We start from the raw sequence: 19,169 nt of genomic DNA on the forward strand, positions 1-19,169 counted from the left end.
TCACTAGTTTCATTTAACTCAAGTGTTGCTTTTTACTTATTGTACCTGCATCACTATTACATTTCCTTTCACATGCAGTTGCAAACTCTCTTGTATCTGTTTGAGACTAATGATGTTTATAATTACTGTTAAACATGATGTGTATCATCACTTCCTTATACTCTGTGTGCAGGATTGCAGGAGACATGCAAGTTGATTGCAAGTTCTGTTCTTCTGCAGAAGTATACAGATAACATAGCAGGCAGACTTACTCTGGTCTTCCTCTCTGCAAACAGCTACAGTAAAATCTCTGTAATGTGTGGGTTGTGTATCTGCTATGGTTTTGCAATGCAGCAAGACAGAAAAAGCAGGTTTCAGAGCCCAGCTTTTCTCTCAAGATAAATAAGTGATAGAAACTGTCCAGAACTGCCCAGTGTTTCCTCTGGGTGCTCTGGTTTCTTCCCACAGCCCAAAGACATGCTGGTAGTTTAATTAGGTTCTGGGGAAATTGGCAGGGAATTAGTGTCATGTCTCTGTTTGTCTGTCTGCCCTGAGATGGACTACTGTCCTGTCCAGGGTGAACCCTGCCTTGTGCCTGTTGCTAACTGGGATAGGCTCTGGCTCCCCCTTAATCCTGAATTGGTTGAAGTGAATAGAAAATGGACTATTGGAATAAATGCTTAGGAGCTTTAATCATTTTAATGAACAGGAATTCTATTTTGTTATTAATTAACAAAATTATAATAAAAAAGTGAATACATTAATCTTTTTTTCCCCTCTAATATTAGTTTTCTACATATAGATTGTTTTATAGCATAACTGTATGTAGCATAAACTCGAAATCAAAATATTTTGCTCAGATTTCACAGGCATTCTCACTAAAACAAGCCAATTCAAAGCTTTAGAATTGAAAACATAATGCCAAAACTCAACATTTTCCACCCTGATTTCATGTCCAGTGTATTCCGTGATCAATTGTAGTTCTTCACCTGGCACTTGATGCGTGTGCTCAGGCAGCTGTCGCACTCGAGGTGACGGTTCCGACAGTCCTCACAGGCACGGTCCCTGGTTTTCTCACACTCGAAACACTCCGTTTGAGTCTTCACACAGGTTTCACAGTACACTCTCATGGTTTTGCATTCCTCACAATTTTGCCTACGAGCGTAGCAGTCTTTACATTTTATTTGTTTTTCTTTGGGGATCCTGTTGCACATTGGGCAATCTTTCTCAAATTCTGCACAAGTTTGACATGCCTTGTCATAGCCGGCTACTTGGCAGTCTCTGCACCGTCTCATCCTCTCTTTGCAATTGTTGCACCAGGTCGTCTTGTCCTTGCAGATGTTGCATGAGGTCATGGCTTTGCACTCAGGACAAATCTTCTGCACTTCATAAGGACAGTTCCAAATATGGAAGTCCATGTTGGCCAAGTTACTAAACCCTTGTTGGACACTCTCCATGCACTTCTCATCATTCTTGTAGGTCTGGGTATACACAAAGTACAAGGCAACATTTTGTCTGTCCTTCCAGGATCGAAAGGGGTCCTCAGAGAGGGGCTTGTCAATCCTTCGGTCACTTGTGTCATTAAAACAGTATTTCAAGCAGGGACTGTTGGTGGTGTAGAATACCACACATCCTCCACCTTGAAGAGTCTGCTGCAACTTCCCTCCCAGCCACTCAGCCCCGGTCATTTCCCTGGACTGCTGCCCTGCCGCCACGTCCCATCCACTTTCTGGCTGCCTCAGCATTTTAAATTCAGAACATTTCTGATGTGGATCTGGCAGGACAGCCATGTAGTTGGCTGTGTTTGCAGTGTTGAAATCTTTTACTGAGGTTGCAATGTTGGGGATAGGCTCATTCTTTCCATCCATATAGTACCTGACTCTGCTTGCATCCCTGCACTGTTCTGGGCTCAGGCCAATCATAAAGCTCATCTGGTTTAGAAAGCCAGATCTCTGGTAGTTTGTAATGAGGAAGCTGTGAAAGAGAAAAGGGTGCAAAAAGAAAGTGAAAAAATATCAACTTTTGTCAAGGAGAAGAACATAATTCAAATTTCTGAGACAAGAATTAGATAAATCCATCTTCTGCTTAAAGCTCTGGTTGCAGACCCATCACAAAACATAGTAATAAGAAAAACACTGTTTTTAAGACAAAAACACTATTTAGCAAGTATACATAAAAATATCCAGAAAGAGAAGCTGACAAGATATTGAAATTTGCTCACATCATCCCAAATAGACACTGTGGTCGTTACAATGATGCATTGCTACCCATTTGTTAAGATCTCAATTCATGTGTATACTGTCTTAAATTCTGTGGCTTTAAACTGAGACTTAAATCATTGTGATGAAACCTATCAAGATCTTTCTGGAAGTCTAAACATATGATAACATATTCTTTAATTAATCTGCTGTCCTGCCTACATCTTAGAAGAACTGGACCATTTCTGTTTTTATTTTTATTTTTGCCTTAATAGTGTTTGAATTGAATCATTTCATTAGCTTATTCATTAGCTAAACCAGTAACATAGGTCCAGCTGACAGGAATAAAGTTTCCTGATTCAGATATTTTGTGACTTTGGTAGTTCTGTGAAATTGTAATCATGATAAAACAAGCTGACAAATATAAAGGTCTAGCATATTTAGTACTCATCTGGGTGAGAAAATGAATGTTGGGTGAAGATCCCCTCGCTTACAAGGAAGGAACCAGGGAGGCAGAGCCAAGCGTGGGAAGAGGGACAATAGAAAAATGTGCGCAGCGTTGGCAGGCAGTTAGCAAATATTTAAACCACATGGAAGAGAGCAGAAGTGTAAGATTAGAAGTTGACCTCATCATGAACTTCTGCTAAATAACACCTTGGACTTTTTCACATTTTACTGTGTTACTGTGTTGCCCTGATGAGCCCCAGTGTTCCCATAATTATTCCATCCAATTCCACGGCGTGTTTGTGTGTTTGCTCTCTATTTCAGGTTTCCAGAAGGTAACTGCAGTTTTTTCTTAGTTTCTGGTCTCCCAGCTCCAGTTCACAGACCTTGCCACTGCTAATCACCTATCAACCCTCCTTGACCTCATCCAAGATCCGTCTGCCTTTCCTGTGCATCTCTCCTCCTTGTTGGTTTCCTGCCAGCTTCATCTGCACATCTCGGTCATCCACCGTCCCTCCTTCTATTTCCCATTATCACCATCCAGCAAACTCCTTTGTCTTCACCGCTGAACAGGATCCAGAAATAATGAATTCGTCATGCCCCTTTTTCCATCCAAGAGGTCTGGCATAACAGTTACAATATGAAATCACAATGTATTTTTTGGGGGGAATGTTTTGCCATTGATCAACATAAAGTACTCTTTAATGTAAAACTGAAAACATACTTCTACAGATTCTCCTAAAGGTGGAGCACACCTCCCACTGCACTCCCTACTCCGCGGCACGTGGGAATGCGCAGCTACCACACCTGAGGCACTTCAAGTTTACTATTTAAGATCCCCACGAGATCGCGGACGGGGTTCAAGCTTTGAACCAGCGTGGTAGCGAAACAGCTACGGAACGATTATTTTTTCCCTTTAATGGAAAAACCCGATGTCATATATAATGAAGAAGAATCACCTTACGACAACGCTCATTCCCTGGCTAAGGAAAAGAAGTGCTCTGCCGGTGCTCAGGCAGTACACGTAAAACCAGACACTATTACATAAATTATAAACAAATATAAAACAGAAAATAAGTGATTGTATAAGTATACACCCCCTTTACTATAATTAACCTAAATAGGCTCTGATGTAACCAAACATCTTTAGAAGTCACATAATTTGTTGAATGAATTTGTGTGCAATTAGGGTGTTTCACTTGGAGGTCCCACAACTGATTACTACAGCTCCCAATAAAAGCTACATCATGAAGACAAAGGACCTTTCAAAGTAAACCTGGGATAATTGGAAAGCATCATTCAGAGAACGAGTATAAGAAAATATCTAAGGCATTACATATCCTCCAAAGCACACTAAAGTCCATTATAAAGAAATGTAGAAAATATGGAATAACTATGAAAGTGTGACAAACAGGGAGTCCTCAGAAACGGTGTATCCAGGCAGGAAGAGCACTGGTCAAGGAGGCCACCAAGAATATACCCAAAAACACTGAAAACATGAGTCCTCTCTAAATCTCTAAATATGATCTGAAAGAACCTTTTAAATCTGTTAAGTCTTTAAACATTTAGGAGAATACAGCAAGAGCCTGAGGCAGAGTACAAACTTAAAAGTGAGATGAATACTTTGTTTGAAGTAAAAGGTGTTTTAGGTGTTTTGCCAACACACCCCAGAAGAATTGATGCAAATAAACTTCTAAACAATTGAAACATTGGCTTTTTAAAGCCAGAGCTCTTTAAAAGCAGGAGTTACTGTACATCCCCTCTGCCATGAAGCAACAGGCATGTTGCAGCTGTAGTGACCGCAGACTTGTCTTTCTCATGTAGTGGCTGAGGGCCACACCTCTACACTCAGTGCTTTGCACTGATTGCTGAGGAGACCAGATACCATATTGCATCAAGCGCTCTGAGTTATTTACTGTAAGCTCTACTAAGCTTCTCCTTGGCAATCCGGCATCAGGTTACTTGCATCCCTGCCCTGTGATTCATGCTCGAATCACCAGATTGCTTTTCCAGTGCTGTCCTCTCTGCCTCGTTCCCGTTTCCCTGTCTGCCTGGATTTTCCCTGTCATTTCCCTGCTCCCTGGCATGCTCAGACTCTTTTGGGGGACCATCTGATGCTATGATTTTCAGTACTGCTCCAGCCTGCTGAGTGTGGCAGTGTAGCTGGGGACTCTGCAATGAATCTGGTTCTCCATGGGCGAACTGCTTGGCCTGGTCCAGGGTTTGGCTTTGATAAACATACCCAGCTTGGTGCCTGGCACTCTCCCCATTGACCACCCTGCTGGCTCAGGTGCAGACCTTTCAGCCCGCGCCCTCTACTCACCGTATTCTCACACAGAAACGCACCCACACTAACTACACTCCAGCCCTGAGCACTTCTGCCAAAAGACACCGCCCCTGCAAATCAGCCAACCACGACACTTCCTCAATCAATGCACCTTCTTCCTCGCACAGTACTTAAACCCCTCTGAACCCTCTGCTCTTCGCCCGGTATTGGTTGTATGTTAGTTCACCTGCCTTGCCTTCGTATCTCTTTGCCTTCTAACTCTTAGTTACTAACCACAGAACTCAACCTCAACTTCGTCTACTGTCTCGCCCCTCGGATTTGGAAGCCTACTCGTTGATCTCCCCCTTTTGACTCTTGGACCTGCCTTCTCGACTTCGACCTCAGCCTTGCCCTTCTCTGGTTTGGATACCTTCTCTCTTGCCTTTTTCCCACGGATCTCTGAACCTGACTCAGACTTTAACTCTTTAGGTACCGCATAGGGACCATCCTCCCTGTATGTCCAGTATCCCTGTGAGTATCCCTGTGAAGCAGAGTCCATTCTGGAGCGCACTGGCCACTACCTCTGAACTATGACTCCCTTGTTCTTGGAAATGTCACTCCTCCTGTCCAACCCCCACTGGTGGGTGGTATGGACTAACATTAGCTGTGTGAGCAGAGGACTGCTTGGTAATTCAGACAATGAGAAACAAAAGTGAAGATCAAGGGAATGCAGAGAGTGAGATATGCTTACATATGGAAGCAAGTGGAACTTGCAGCAGAGGGGCTCTGCAAGTGACAAAAGCTTTGGGCTGTTTTGCCAGTCAAGAATGAGAAGGACTGTGAAAATATTTACCACATTGGAGTACCCTCTGAGGAGCCTGAGGTTTAGGGAGGATAAGCAGTGGTAGCAAGCACCATTGCCATGACCTAAGTGTTTCATCCTGCTGCTGCTTTGAATGGGTTTAGTGAGAGCAAAAATCGCATTTTAAAGAGACAGTTGGTGTCGGTGCTTGGTTAAGGAGCTACCATCTGTGGAATTATGCCTGAGCGCCTCTGTGTCAGAATCTGTTGTTTTTACTCTGGCATCCACACAGTGCAGCGTTGGTGCTGGCTGATGTTGTGTGCTTGAATCAACAGGGCAGAGGAATGGAGAGGAAGGAAAAGGGAAAGTAGAGTGAGAGGAAACTGTGGAAAAGAGGAGGGGACCACAGACAGGGTGGTGATTTCCTTGGAAGGTTAAGGCCAAAGAGCTGCTTGTTCAAGATTGCAACATTCTGCCCTGGTAAAGGAGAACAGTGGTTGATTTATGAGTTTTTATCTGTCCTAGCCTCTCTATAGCATGTTGCAATATCTTCATCATGTTTTATTTCTGCATCATCATATTTTATTCTCTACCTGCAGTTTTTTCTTAATATCTCAAACAAACCATTAGTCCTATAATCCTTTTAATCATCAACTTGAACTTCATTGTTTTAGGGATGAATTAATTTTGAGGCTGTAATGTTATGTGTTTGAAGTGTGACCGTCTTTCCTTATAATGATTGTATATCCATCTGTTCCCAGTTCTCCACTTCATTCTTTTGCAGTTTGCATTTCTAAAATGATCAAACATGATTTCTTACTTATGAAAAGCTACCATCAAGCAAAAAATATGTCATGTGGTATTTCCTTATTCGAGATAGGAAATTATTTCCGAATTACAAGGTACCAATGATCATTTGACTATATGAAAAACCTATTACATTGTGCAATGATAGCAACTACAAATTACCTGTTACGCATCTTTGACCTGTCTCGCATTTCCATGCGCACTGTGTGTTACAAACGCTCACGTGGCAGGTATTGCACCTGCAGTATCACCGTTCACTCCCGTCACTATTTCAGTTCCCTTCTTTCCTCACTTCCACGCTCACTATAGCGGATTCTCCTCGGGCTCCCAAGTGTGCGTTATTTCTTGACTAGTTTATATTCGGTATCTGACCTTCTAGCTTGCCCCTTGTTTACAACTTAGTCTTTAGTTTCTGGTTGTTGCTCTCTAGTTGTCTCTCTCGTTTTCTGACCTTCTTGCTTGTTTCCTGAATTACATTTTGTTTAGCAATTTGGAATGGTGTTCTCTATCTCTCTCCTGAGTCCTGCACAGGATCCATATTTCCTACCTGCCTCCTGTTACACTAGCAATAGCTGAGCTGCAACTTTAAGAAAACTGTGACAATGTTCAATGCAGAAGAATGTGCATGGACTTTTGACTGGCATTTAGTCATAATGTTATATTTGTACCTAATATAACCATGAGGGCATTCACACTTACCCTTCAACCAGAATGACTGTACCATGCAATCAATTTCACTGCTTAAAACTGAAAGTCAACTAATGATAATGTAGTTCAGGTGGGTAGCTGCGTCAGCATGCGTAGGCTGCAAAGGAACAAGTAATAGGTTTATTCCATGCTGAAAAAAAGAAGAAAGAGAACACAACGTTTCGGCCATGGAGCCTTCTTCAGGTGTGAGAGAGACAGGGCAGTAGGCAAAGGTAAAGTAGCGGGAGAACAAAGGTTGGGAGGGAGGAGGAGTGAGAGGCGGGAGCAGGGGACAGAAAGAGAGGCCAATCAAGAGGTGTGAAGTCAGAATGGGTGCAGAGAGGTGTAAAATGAAACTTCCAATGAATGGAGAAAATTTAAAAGAACAGTAGTCTGTCGTTAAGGGAAGGGAGAAGGTGTGATCCTAGCTGCAGAATAATTTTAGTTTCGGTGGTCTTTCTGATGTATGAGTTTGGAAAACCGTCTTTGAGAACACAGACGGAGAGATTACAGTGGTCGTGGCCGTCAGAGGTGAAATGAGAAACAATGGGCTTGGAGAGATCTTTAATCTTTACAGCCCTGACGTGTTCTCTGAAACGGTCTCCGAGTCTCCTTCCTGTTTCTCCAATGTAGATGGCTGGGCATATACAGCGAGCTCTGTCGCAAGGGAAAGTGCCTGGTGTGGATGGTTGTTGAGGGCGGTCAAGGGAGCTGTGAACAAGGAGGTTACGCAGATTAGGTGGTCGGCAATATGAGATGATAGGGCGATCAGAAAAGAGGGCCCCAATGGAGGGATCATCCTGTAGGATGGAAAAGTTGTGGTTAATGGTCCTGGGGATAGGAAGTGTGTTAGGGTGGTAAGGAAGCACCAGAGGAATGCGGTTGTTACGGCGGGAGTTCCTGATCGGGTTGATGGTCCGGGGGGTGTTTTTGGCTCGGGCAAGGGCCCTGTAAATCACACTGCTGGGGTATCCCTCATGAGGCTGTCGAGAAAGGCTGAGATGTAAGTAGTTGGACAGTTACATGCTGATACGATGGGGCGTCCAGGGGTGTCCGGTTTGTGGATTTTGGGGAGGAGGTAAAATTGAGATACCTGTGGATGTTCCATGATGAGCCGGTTTGCCTCCTGGGGGAGCTCATTACTGCTGATAAGAAGAGAAATGGTGGATATCACTTCCTTTTGGTAGTCAGTGGTAGGGTCCTGTTGGAGAGGGAGGTAGGCAGAAGTGTCAGTTAGTTGTCTAGAGGCTTCAGAGATGTATAGATCCTTACGCCACACCACAACAGACCTCCTTTGTCCGCTGGTTTGATGACGATATCATCCCTGTTGCGGAGAGACTGGTGCGCCTGATTTTCTCCTTGGGTGAGGTTAGACCTATGTTTACTGGGTATAGAGAGTGCCTTGGGAGCTTGATTAGTGCATTGGTTGATGAAATAATCAACTGGTGGAAAACGGCCAGAGGAGGGAGTCCAACAGCTCTGTTTGGGATTAATGTTGTTAATGACATCAATAACCGGGTTGTTATCAGCTGCCTGTGAAGAGGAATTGTCGGCAAAATGTGCTCTGAGACGGATCCTGCGGTAAAAGCGGTTAAGGTCGACATTGGTCTGGGGGATGTCCAGCTTTGTCTTTGCTTTAATCTCACAGAATGACCTTTATATCCGTATACTTACTCCTTGACCAGCTTTCTCATGACCTCTGGATGGACTTCTTCTGCAGTGCCGATGCTGATTTGCAGAAGCAGCACCAGGGCCAACCTACTGATTTGCATCTTCTTCTTGCTGAAACACACCACACCAATTACACATATAAAAATAATTCTGACTGAACTTTTATACTGTACATATAAATCTACAAAGGAACAAGTAAAGGTTTATTCCATGCTGAGAAGAGAAGAAAAGAAACATATTGTGAAGTCTTCTTCAGGTGTGTGAAACCCACTTGAACTACATATACTGTAAATCTATTTAATTCTATCATTTAAATTTGAAGTGACACATAAATTTCACCAATATTATTTAAAACATATGGCCAAAAACTCAGAAATACTGCCATTCTTGATTGTTCTTACGAGCTAAGCACTGCTGGGCTTTGAATGGGAGACCTTGTGCAATGTGCAATAGATGCTATACAACATACAGATGCAGCCATTCAAAATGGGTGGGGTATTTCGCAACAAACCCCGGTGGGCGTGTCGCGGTATCACGCAGTATCACACGGTTAATCGTGTCATTTGACGTCATGCCAGAAAGTATCCGGCATCACCTTGTAAAACCGCCAGGGGGAGCTTAACCTCTCATGTACAGCATTTGAGCTTTTAAATTTGAACTGTGTATTATAGCATGTTAATCATCAGTCATTAAAATGTTGGTATATTTTATGAAAGCAAGATTGCTCAGTTGGACAAAAGTACACAATCTACCTTTATCAGAAATATTTATACATCAAAGCCTTTACCGAAGATATTACTAATAGTATTAATAATGAATGACTTTGGACAAGCTGTATACTCAAAGTATAATTTCTTTAGCACATTTGTACAAGCACTTGGAATCTGTCCAAGCCCTACTTTGTCAGGCATTTTGTTTTACTTCAACGGGCATAAAAAACGATCCTCAAAAAGGATCCTCAAGAGCACAGCAAAGACTGTATTAAAAGATACTTGTATGAGATACATGAGAATCCAGGCTTTTTTATCAACGCTTTCTTTTCCGTATACTAGATATTATGGAACCACTTCAGAAGGGTGTCAGCCAGTCAGATTCCAGGAATCGGTACTTTAAAGGAAAAATACACACCGGTATTCCATTTCTCCCTAAACATTTTAAGCATCGAAGTATTTAACTAACTTGTGAAATAGCGTGTGAAAAAGTGGTAGTTTTAAGCTTTTCTGCTAATATAATATGGAATCTCGTATCTAAAGAATTTAATAACGATATGATTATATTCGTGTACTGCGACAGGGCTGTGTAGGGCTGTTTCGCCTCTTTCTTTGTGCGACTTCCCTTGTAGTCCACTGGTCTACGTGCCCAATTACTAACTCACGAGTTGTGTGTTCAAATCCAGCTGGTGCTGGACTTTTCTTTTAACAAACATTTCTTCGAAAAAATAGAATAGCAATATTATGGACAATCAATTGACTTTTATATTTCAAAATATCACAACATGATCGATTCTAAGTCATTTTTGATAACAATGAATAGTCACCTTCTTCCCTTCTGACAACGGTCCCTGCTTCTATTGTGTGTGTGTAATAGAGTAAAGTTTTATAGAGAAATGGAGGCTGGACAGTATGCGTTACAATATAAACATTTATATTGATTTAAATCGTGTTTTGATTTAAATCGCAAACGCGTGTTTAATTATATGTGTTTTTTAATCATAATCAAACTAATGCAACATAAATTGGTACAGTATCTTTGTCTTCTAAGTATCTTAACAAACTTTCAGCATAGCTTTCTACCCATTTAGATTTATTTTTCTTGGGATTTTGGGATCAAACGTGGAAGGATTAGATTGTAATCATTTTTATTTTTCAAATACGTTTTAGAAAAGTGTAATCTATACCTGCCCAGACTGTACACCTTCCTAAACCCCGCCTTTCACTCCTGTCCTGCTCTTCCCCACGCGCCCCAGCCGGGCGCTCTTCGGCCTGTGCCCGGGACGAATGTATATTTTGATATTTACACCCGGCGCGGCACAGAGGGAGCGTCTGCATTTATCACTTAGTTTTTAAAATTAGTCAAGAAATATGAAGCATCTCCTTTTACTTTTAAGTCCCTTAAATACATTGAGCACAGCTTTCTCACCACTTAAGATTACTTTTTGATACCATCCTTACACAAAGCAGAAACTTTCCGATGACAGATTACAGTGGAAAGATTAGATTTAAATCGTCTTTAATTTTGTTACGTTATACGTTTTAGGAACGTTTCATCTAAACAAACACCACAAAACTATTCTCGATTGTATTTCTGAATGTTATGTTACACCTACAATAGTTCACTGCTTTAAATACATCGAATTAAGACACCCAAATTAATAATGTAACATGCCACTGTTTGTGCATGAACAAAGTTATACTGAGATTTCTTTAGATACGTGATTTAAAAAAAATAAAAAAAAATTTGAATCCCCGGCGGAACACATTCCATAAGAATCAGCGCTTTTACAGTATATATCGCCTTTAAAGGTGGCTTCTCAAAACGCTTTACAGGATAAAAACAACAAGAACAGCAACAACAACAATATTCTATTTCATTGCACTTTGAAAACCAAGTAATAACTTAACTATATGTGCAAACGTTTCATATGTCGCTGTTGTGAATGCCTGTGGAGTGTATCTTATTTGCCTTACGTCCTGGTTATCTCGCTCGCCCTCTCCCTCAATTCAATTCAATTCAAGGTGCTTTATTAGCATGACAGATGGGTACAATCAGTGTTGGGTATTTACTTTGCTTTGAGATTCCACTTTTAAAGATGATATATGAATTTTTAACTAAAATAAATGGATATCTTTGTCTTCTAAGTATCTTAATAAACTTTCAGCATAGCTTTCTCCCCGTTTAGATTTATTTTTCTTAACTAGTATACTTTAGGTCTTTTTTTCTGAACCGGGGAAAATCTGATCATGTTTCTCTATAACAATAATAAAAAAACATTATTTTACATATCACCATATTATGTGATATCACCTTAAGGATGCGCAAAGAAATTTAAAATAGTCTTCTTTAGGTGTGAGGGTAGGAGTGGATCGCAGCAGGCATAATCGGCAAATTAGGAAATCAAAGAACTGGACAGGCGAGACGTTTATCCAGAGAGCGAGTGATCAGAAAAAGGAACAGCTGTTACACCCAGGTTTTACGCTCTCTCTCTGTTGAATGAATGAAAGCATTTTATTAAAAACGCGTTTGCATTTGTCTGGGTATTTACTTTGTAATCTGTGGTTTACATCTACTGTATTGCTTTGAGATGCCACTTTTAAAGGTGATATGTAAAATAAAGTTTTTTATTATTGTTATAGAGAAACATGATCAGATTTTCCCTGGTTCAGAAAAAAGACGATTAAAATATGTAATCTTTGCACTTGTATGTCATCGGAAAATCCAATCAGTTTCTGCTTTGTGTAAGGATGGTGTCAAAAAGTAATCTAAGTGGTGAGAAAGCTGTGCTCCTCAAAGCGCTTTGCAGGATAAAAACAATAACAACAATAGTGGCTGGGCAAATGATTTTTTTTATAGAAATACAAAATGAGATACTGTATAATGATGTGCATGAACAAAGTTATACTGCAATTTTCCTTAGATACGCGATTAAAAAAAATAAATTTTTTGAATCCCCGGCTGAACACATTCCATAAGAATCAGCGCTTTTATACAGTATATCGCCTTTAAACACATATATTTAAACACGTATTTACGATTTAAATCAAAACGCAATTCAAATCAATATAAATGTTTATTTTGTAACGCATAGGTGACTATTCATTGTTATTAAAAAGACTTAAATTCGATCATGTTGTGATATTTAGAAATATAAATTTGTCTGGTGCGAGTGAGGTTTTATTTAATCTCTTACCAAGGGAAACGTTTCATTTTTTCAAGAAATGTTTGTTAAAAAATAAAGTCATAGTTCAATGGGATTCAATCACAGACCGTGTGACATGGGAGTCAGGAACCTAACCCACAGCACCACCAGCACGCTCACATACTGAGTGCTGAAAAAGCACTACAGAAACATTATCGATAGACAATGTACAGATTTGATAAAGCTATAAAATAATGTAATTAGGCACAGAACAAGTTTACAGCACAGTACAATAATAAATGCTGACCATGACTTTAGAAGCATAAATTACTTTACACTCAATTTAAACACAAGCTGTCTTTAGCCCTCTAAGCTGGTTCATACAGAAATGTAGAGAACCAGGCTCAGAACACACAGCTTCATTAGCGAATACATATGCAGGACAACTGGAGAAGACGTTTTACAGTGGATGGATTTTTAGAAACATCCCATCAGTGACATCACTGAAGTCAACTCCTAGGTAACTGTCGTGTGGATAGTTTCACAAGAATCAGACAAAGGTTTAAGCATCGCTTGTTCTAGATAAAACTGCAAAAAAAAACCCAACAACCCATAATGTACTTCTTTGCGGCTCTGTTTGCCCAAATCATATATTCACAACGTGAAATTAGAAAATAATATTACGTAACCAAAATCCGCAATATGGAAACAGAACCTGTGTAATTGTTGACAGATGATGTACTCGTAACATTTTTACAAGACGAACTACAACATTTAAAAAATGACTTGTATGTACTTGATATCTCTAATCAATCCACGGCGATATAGTTAAAGCAGTCCCCACACAAAATGAAACTAAAACGCCCTGGGCATACCGTTTCGCGCTTCTTATCAGTTGCTCAAAAGTAATTTGACCGTATGAAATGCATAATATAAACCTAGAAACATATACTTGAGCAGTATTTACGTAGTATCGGTGTCAAGACATACCTCTCAAATACTGTAAATCAAGTTAAAAATATCTCAAGACCGATTCTGGTCATAATGAAACCATGTTTTGTGTATGTTTTCTTTAAAGTACAGAGACCAGCCATATACTGTATGTTTATGTTCCAAAATTAATATCGTTTATGGCCTTCACACGCGTTGCAGTATGCTCCTATTCTTTTTATGCTCAGGCACTAAGATTTCCCTTCAGTGGTACAATTCCATATGAATATTCAATACTACAACGGGCACAGTAAAGACGTTTACAGTAAATCTTTCTACGACAGACCAACGGGCCACGAGTGCCCCTGTCGGTCAACCAATCACGTACCGCGGTACCCTGCGTCATCTTGCGTCAAAATGCGCGACGCCATAGCCAATTACCTCCGGTACGTGTCTGTACCGCGCACTTTGAATGGCTGCATCTGTAGCTGCTGCCTGACATTTGGTAGGGCTGGAGTCATTGGAGTCAGTGATTTCAGGACTCTTCCACCTCAGGAGCTCAGAATAGTGAGTGGAGGAGCACCAGGACCCATCTGGACATAATGTGGGGACAATTCTTCAAGTACTTCGGGCCTAGCTCACAATGGTAATAGTAAAAGATATTAATGTCATTTGTGACACAGTGGTGAAGTGTTTAGCATTGATGCCTTGCAGTGCTGGGTTCATTTCTGGCCCTGGGGGTGGAATATATTGGATTCTTGGAAAATTAGATCTGGTGTGAGTGTGTTTTTGTTTGAGTCTGTGTGTGCCCTGCGACAGACTCGTGTGTTGTCCAGGGTATACCCTGCCTTGTGCCTGTTGCTTGCTGGGATAGGCTTCAGCTCACCCGTGACCCCGAATTGGAACAAGAGTTTACAAAATGGATGGATGCGTATTCTGGTAGAATAGGTCATTTGAATTTGTCATGGGCTTGGGTTCTTATGACACAGGTAGCATAAAAATCTTCCATAAAAAGCATGTGTTTATGGTGTTGATTCTCCCCAGTGCTGTAAAATAAAGAGCACTATGTTTTTTTACCCTTTGGTGGGCTTGAAACGAGGTGTGTTAAATATAACCAAAGCTCCTGTACTACAAGTTCTGTTATTAAGAACTCTGTATCGGTTCCTTTGATCTCTTCAGGGGGTCTTGTCAACCTCTACTGGCAATTTCCACACGCCAAATATTAAATACACGATTTCTATAAATTTATTGTGACATTGCATTAATTACAATTTGACCAAACTACTACCAACCCAAGGTTGAAAGGGGCTAAAAAAAGGAGTTCTTGCCTTGCCAGTGGTTCTGAACTTTAGGTGATAATGTACAGTACCACATCTGCCTCAGAAAATGGAAACCATTTGATTCCCTGTTAGACCTGCCTACCCACTGGGAACACTACAACACCTCAACATACATATTTATACTATATATGCTATTTATATATGGTAAAAGTACATCTTCATATTAGTACATTAAATTGGAAAATGTTATAAATCTATATACAAGATGTTCATTCAGGATATTTTAGAACCTATTTTATTACCCAGGACTGAGAACATGTGACTGAGCAGTGCTAACAGTTCCTTCCATTTGAGCTGGTCTGCACAGAGACCTCATACTAAGTTAGAAGGCTTCGTACTGTACAACAGAAAGAACTCTGAAGTTTCAGAACTAAAATATTATCTGCCAGCTCTCTTGCCTTCCAGAACTCTCCTAAATACAAAAACATTTATGCTAAAGTATACAATTCTAAAAACATAAATTAATTTGATATGGCAGAGGAGAAACGATTAAGACAATGAAAAGTGTAAGTGAGCAGAGGGCAGAAACCTAATAGCAAATTCTACAGTTAAGTGAACATAGTAAAAGGACAAGGACTAAAAAAATGCAGAGAAATGTATGGAAAAGAGCACAAAAGATAAGGCAGAGAACATAGACTGAAACTACTTACACTTGAATGTGTAGAGGAGATCGAAGCAAAATGACACCTGCTCATTAAATATAAGATAGATCTATCTCTTTATATGCAAACTGAGGAGGAAGAGACAAATCAGCCTTTTTTGTTTGCTTAAACTGGAAATGTTCCTTCTTGTTTGTTTAAAGGGTTTGAGCAGTCAGCTCTTTAAATATTTTTATAGTTGATGGCTTATTCATGTCAATAATACACTGCATGAAAAACATTCACTGGAATTCAGTCAGGATCCAGATCAGGAGCGCAGCATGGACAAAACAATGAACCTCAGGCTGCAGGCAGTAAAACAAAGTTCTGTATTTTCATAAAAGAAATAAAAGCAATTTGAATGCTACAAGTACTCAAGATTAGCAGTTAACACTAGTAGACCTCATTTTGAATACTGTAAGTACAGTTTTAGTCACCATACTACAAAAAATAGTTATTTCTTTGACAAACACAGAATCAGACAAGTTTGTTGGCTACACTGCTCTTTCAGTCTTTCAGTCACTGCATTTTATACTATACATGTACACTATACTGTACGCCATTTCCAGCTGGATTTTATGGGAGGGATGTCTAGATGTCAAGACAAGAAATTATTTAAGGTCTGAAGCAAAAGGAATGATCTACATTAATAGAAGAAGTTACCTCATTAATGCGACAAAAGTAAAGATCTGTTCAATTCATATGTCAATTTGATTTGTCACAAGTCTGCTTGTAATAGTAAATAAAGTATACTTTGCATCTATGATAGATAGTTATGAATGTATATTTATATTATAATGTATAAAGTTTTTATCCTGCTTTAGACCCAGTATTTAATATTATCAGTGCTATATTTCCACACAGGTTCTGCTTTCGATGTTAAGGCATATTCGCTTTGCTCATCTTTTAGCATTTTGTTTCACTTTTACTAATGCATATTTACAGAAATGTTCACTATGATTTTGTTACATTAGCCCTGTTTCTTCTGTGTCTTGACTCCTAGAGAGTTAAGCATTCCCTCCAAATGTGAATAACTATTTTGATGATTAATTGTGTGTTTGATGTGGGGGGGAAAGCACAGTCAGCCACCCATAACATCCATTACAAATGTTATTATGTACTAATTAAATAGAGCAGTTACATCTTCAACCCTGGAGAGACAATCAAGCAGGTTAGAGGGGATACTATTACATCGCCAAAAATGAGTGTTAATGGCTCGTGTGATGGCTCTGTGGCTGAGGATCTGCTCCTATTGCCTTGAAGATTGCTGGTTCAAGTCCTGTGGCTGGCAGAGGAATCCTACTCCATTGGGCCCCTGAGCAAGGTTCTTAATGCTGACCCCAACCTTCTCTGTCTGTTTGTCCCCCGGAGAGCAAGTTGGGGTATGTGAGAAGACAAATTCCTAATACAAGAAATTGTATATGGCCAATAAAGTGATCTTAATATTGTTCTCATTGTGAACAATTAAAAAATTGATTTCTCACAGTAAGTAATATAGTGCAGATATACAGTAATACTAGACATACTTTATGATACTGGATAAGACTTCAAGGACTGGAGTTCTCTTCATTTAATTTATTATTTCCATAAAGTATATTTATCAATAACATGCAGGGGTTCCCAAACAACAGGTGAAGGTTCCTGGCCTCATGGAGCTTTCAGGGAACCTGGGTTATACAATACGTGTAAAAGTCTGTTTTTCAAATTACAAAGTATAAGCCTTCTCCTTCTGTAATTCTACACCTGGGCCATATTGTTGCAGTATATTGAAATATTGTGCATAATACTTTTCAGACTTTTTCACACAGTTTATACTTTTGTATTATACTTCATAAAATATGGTTTTAAAATGTTGTTTTTTAATATTTTTTTTCCACAAAGAGACAATCATCCAGTAGGTCTAATGTGGACACCTTAATGGTACAGTTAACAAAAAAACAAAACTCTACTTTTACACATTTTAGTGTAATATCAATCCTAAATTAGATTTAAACCTATTCATTAGGCTTGCAGCACAATTGTTTCACTTTAACTGTAATATTAGCATTTGTTTTTCTAAACACAGATCATTGAGGTCATGCTGTGTTTGCCATTTGAGCTCTTATTGCCTCTGTCAGCATTTAGAATTTACCAGCTTTTGACTCCCAGAGAGATAAATATTGCCGCCAGATGGAAATAACAATAATGATGAAATGTGTCTGAGTGGAGAGGTGAAAGCACTCCAAGTCATCAGGCCATGACAGTTTATCTTGTGCAAAGATCAAATACTGGATTTACTCTACTACAAGCTCACAGAGATAGCGGAGGAGAGCAGTCCTACACTGAGACTTAGGCTGTAAAGAGGGCCCTCCTGACCATTAAAAAAGTTATCAAACAAAACAGCTTTGGTTGTCTCAAAGTATTAATTCAATGCATGTATTGGGAGTCACAAAACAAAGCTATCAAGAAAAAGGAAATCATGTGCAAAATCATGAAAAGGAGATTAGAACCGTTTAAATAACTGAATGAAATAATATTTCACTAAAAACTGACATGACAGTAGCGGTTATTCTCAAAATCTTTTTTATTTAAAATTTAGGATCTAAGACACAAGGAAAGATCATGAAGCCAATGCAGAATACAAAAAGGAGGCAGGCATATGGAATGTTTCTGTTAAAAGCAATCAATTCCATTTACTACTTGTGCTTAAGCTAAAAGGACTTTAAATTAACAAAACTTTGGTGGAAACTTATTTTAAAAAGTCACCACAGTGCACAGTGTATTGTATGCATTGTTACAGTGTGAAAGTAATATATTACCTTTCAAAAAACATTTTCAGTGAAGAAACTTTATCCAACACTCTAGGAGGCAGATGTGTATCCTGCACACTAACTCCCACTACAGCCTACTCAGATCCGTCTGAGAGCCCATCCCATCTTTTTTCTAACCACTTTATCCAGTATAGGGTCACAGGGAAGCTGGAGGCACTCCAGGATCCAGGGGCTCTTGTTAAGATCAATGGCATAATGAATTCCACTAAGTACCAGGATATTTTAGCCCAAAACCTGGCTGCCTCTGCCAGGAGGTTGAGACTTGGCCATAGATGGACCTTTCAACAAGACAATGACCCCAAACATACATCAAAATCAACACAGAAATGGTTGCGGTAACACAAAATCAACGTTTTGCAATGGCCATCCCAGTCTCTGGACTTGAATCCTATTGAAAACCTGTGGTCTCAATTGAAGTGAGCAGTTCACAAGCGCAAACCTAAGACTATCAAGGATCTTGAAATGTTCTGCATGGAGGAGTGGTCCAAGATCCCTCCAAAAGTGTGCTACAACCTTGTCACGCTTTACAGAAAGAGGCTCAGTGCTGTTATCCTCTCTAGGGGAGGCTTCACCAAATATTAATTGTAGGGGCGCCGATAATTTTGAAACCTATGTTTTGCAGAAAAAATTGTACTACTGAATAAAATATTTTGTGTTAGAAAAATGATTGCATTAACATAAAAGTATACAGCTTCCCCATATGTTTGACCCCAAAATATGACTCATTGTATGTGTTGTTTA

At 39.8% G+C, this 19,169-nt stretch overlaps 1 protein-coding gene across 1 annotated transcript; it reads right to left on the reverse strand.

Annotated features, from left to right (window-relative positions):
- Positions 1-655: 655 nt before the first annotated feature.
- Positions 656-15,719, reverse strand: LOC148815828 (uncharacterized). Its single transcript, XM_088904802.1, has 3 exons — positions 15,631-15,719; positions 8,858-8,965; positions 656-1,953 (listed from the first exon to the last, which is right to left on the reverse strand). The coding sequence occupies exons 2-3, from the start codon at positions 8,953-8,955 to the stop codon at positions 951-953; spliced, it is 1,101 nt and encodes a 366-aa protein (XP_088760928.1). The 5' UTR covers positions 8,956-8,965; positions 15,631-15,719; the 3' UTR covers positions 656-950.
- Positions 15,720-19,169: the final 3,450 nt, after the last annotated feature.

The sequence above is a fragment of the Atractosteus spatula genome, chromosome 24 (genome assembly GCF_055471065.1).
Source record: "Atractosteus spatula isolate fAtrSpa1 chromosome 24, fAtrSpa1.hap1, whole genome shotgun sequence".
In the NCBI taxonomy this organism is placed as follows: Eukaryota; Metazoa; Chordata; class Actinopteri; order Semionotiformes; family Lepisosteidae; genus Atractosteus; species Atractosteus spatula.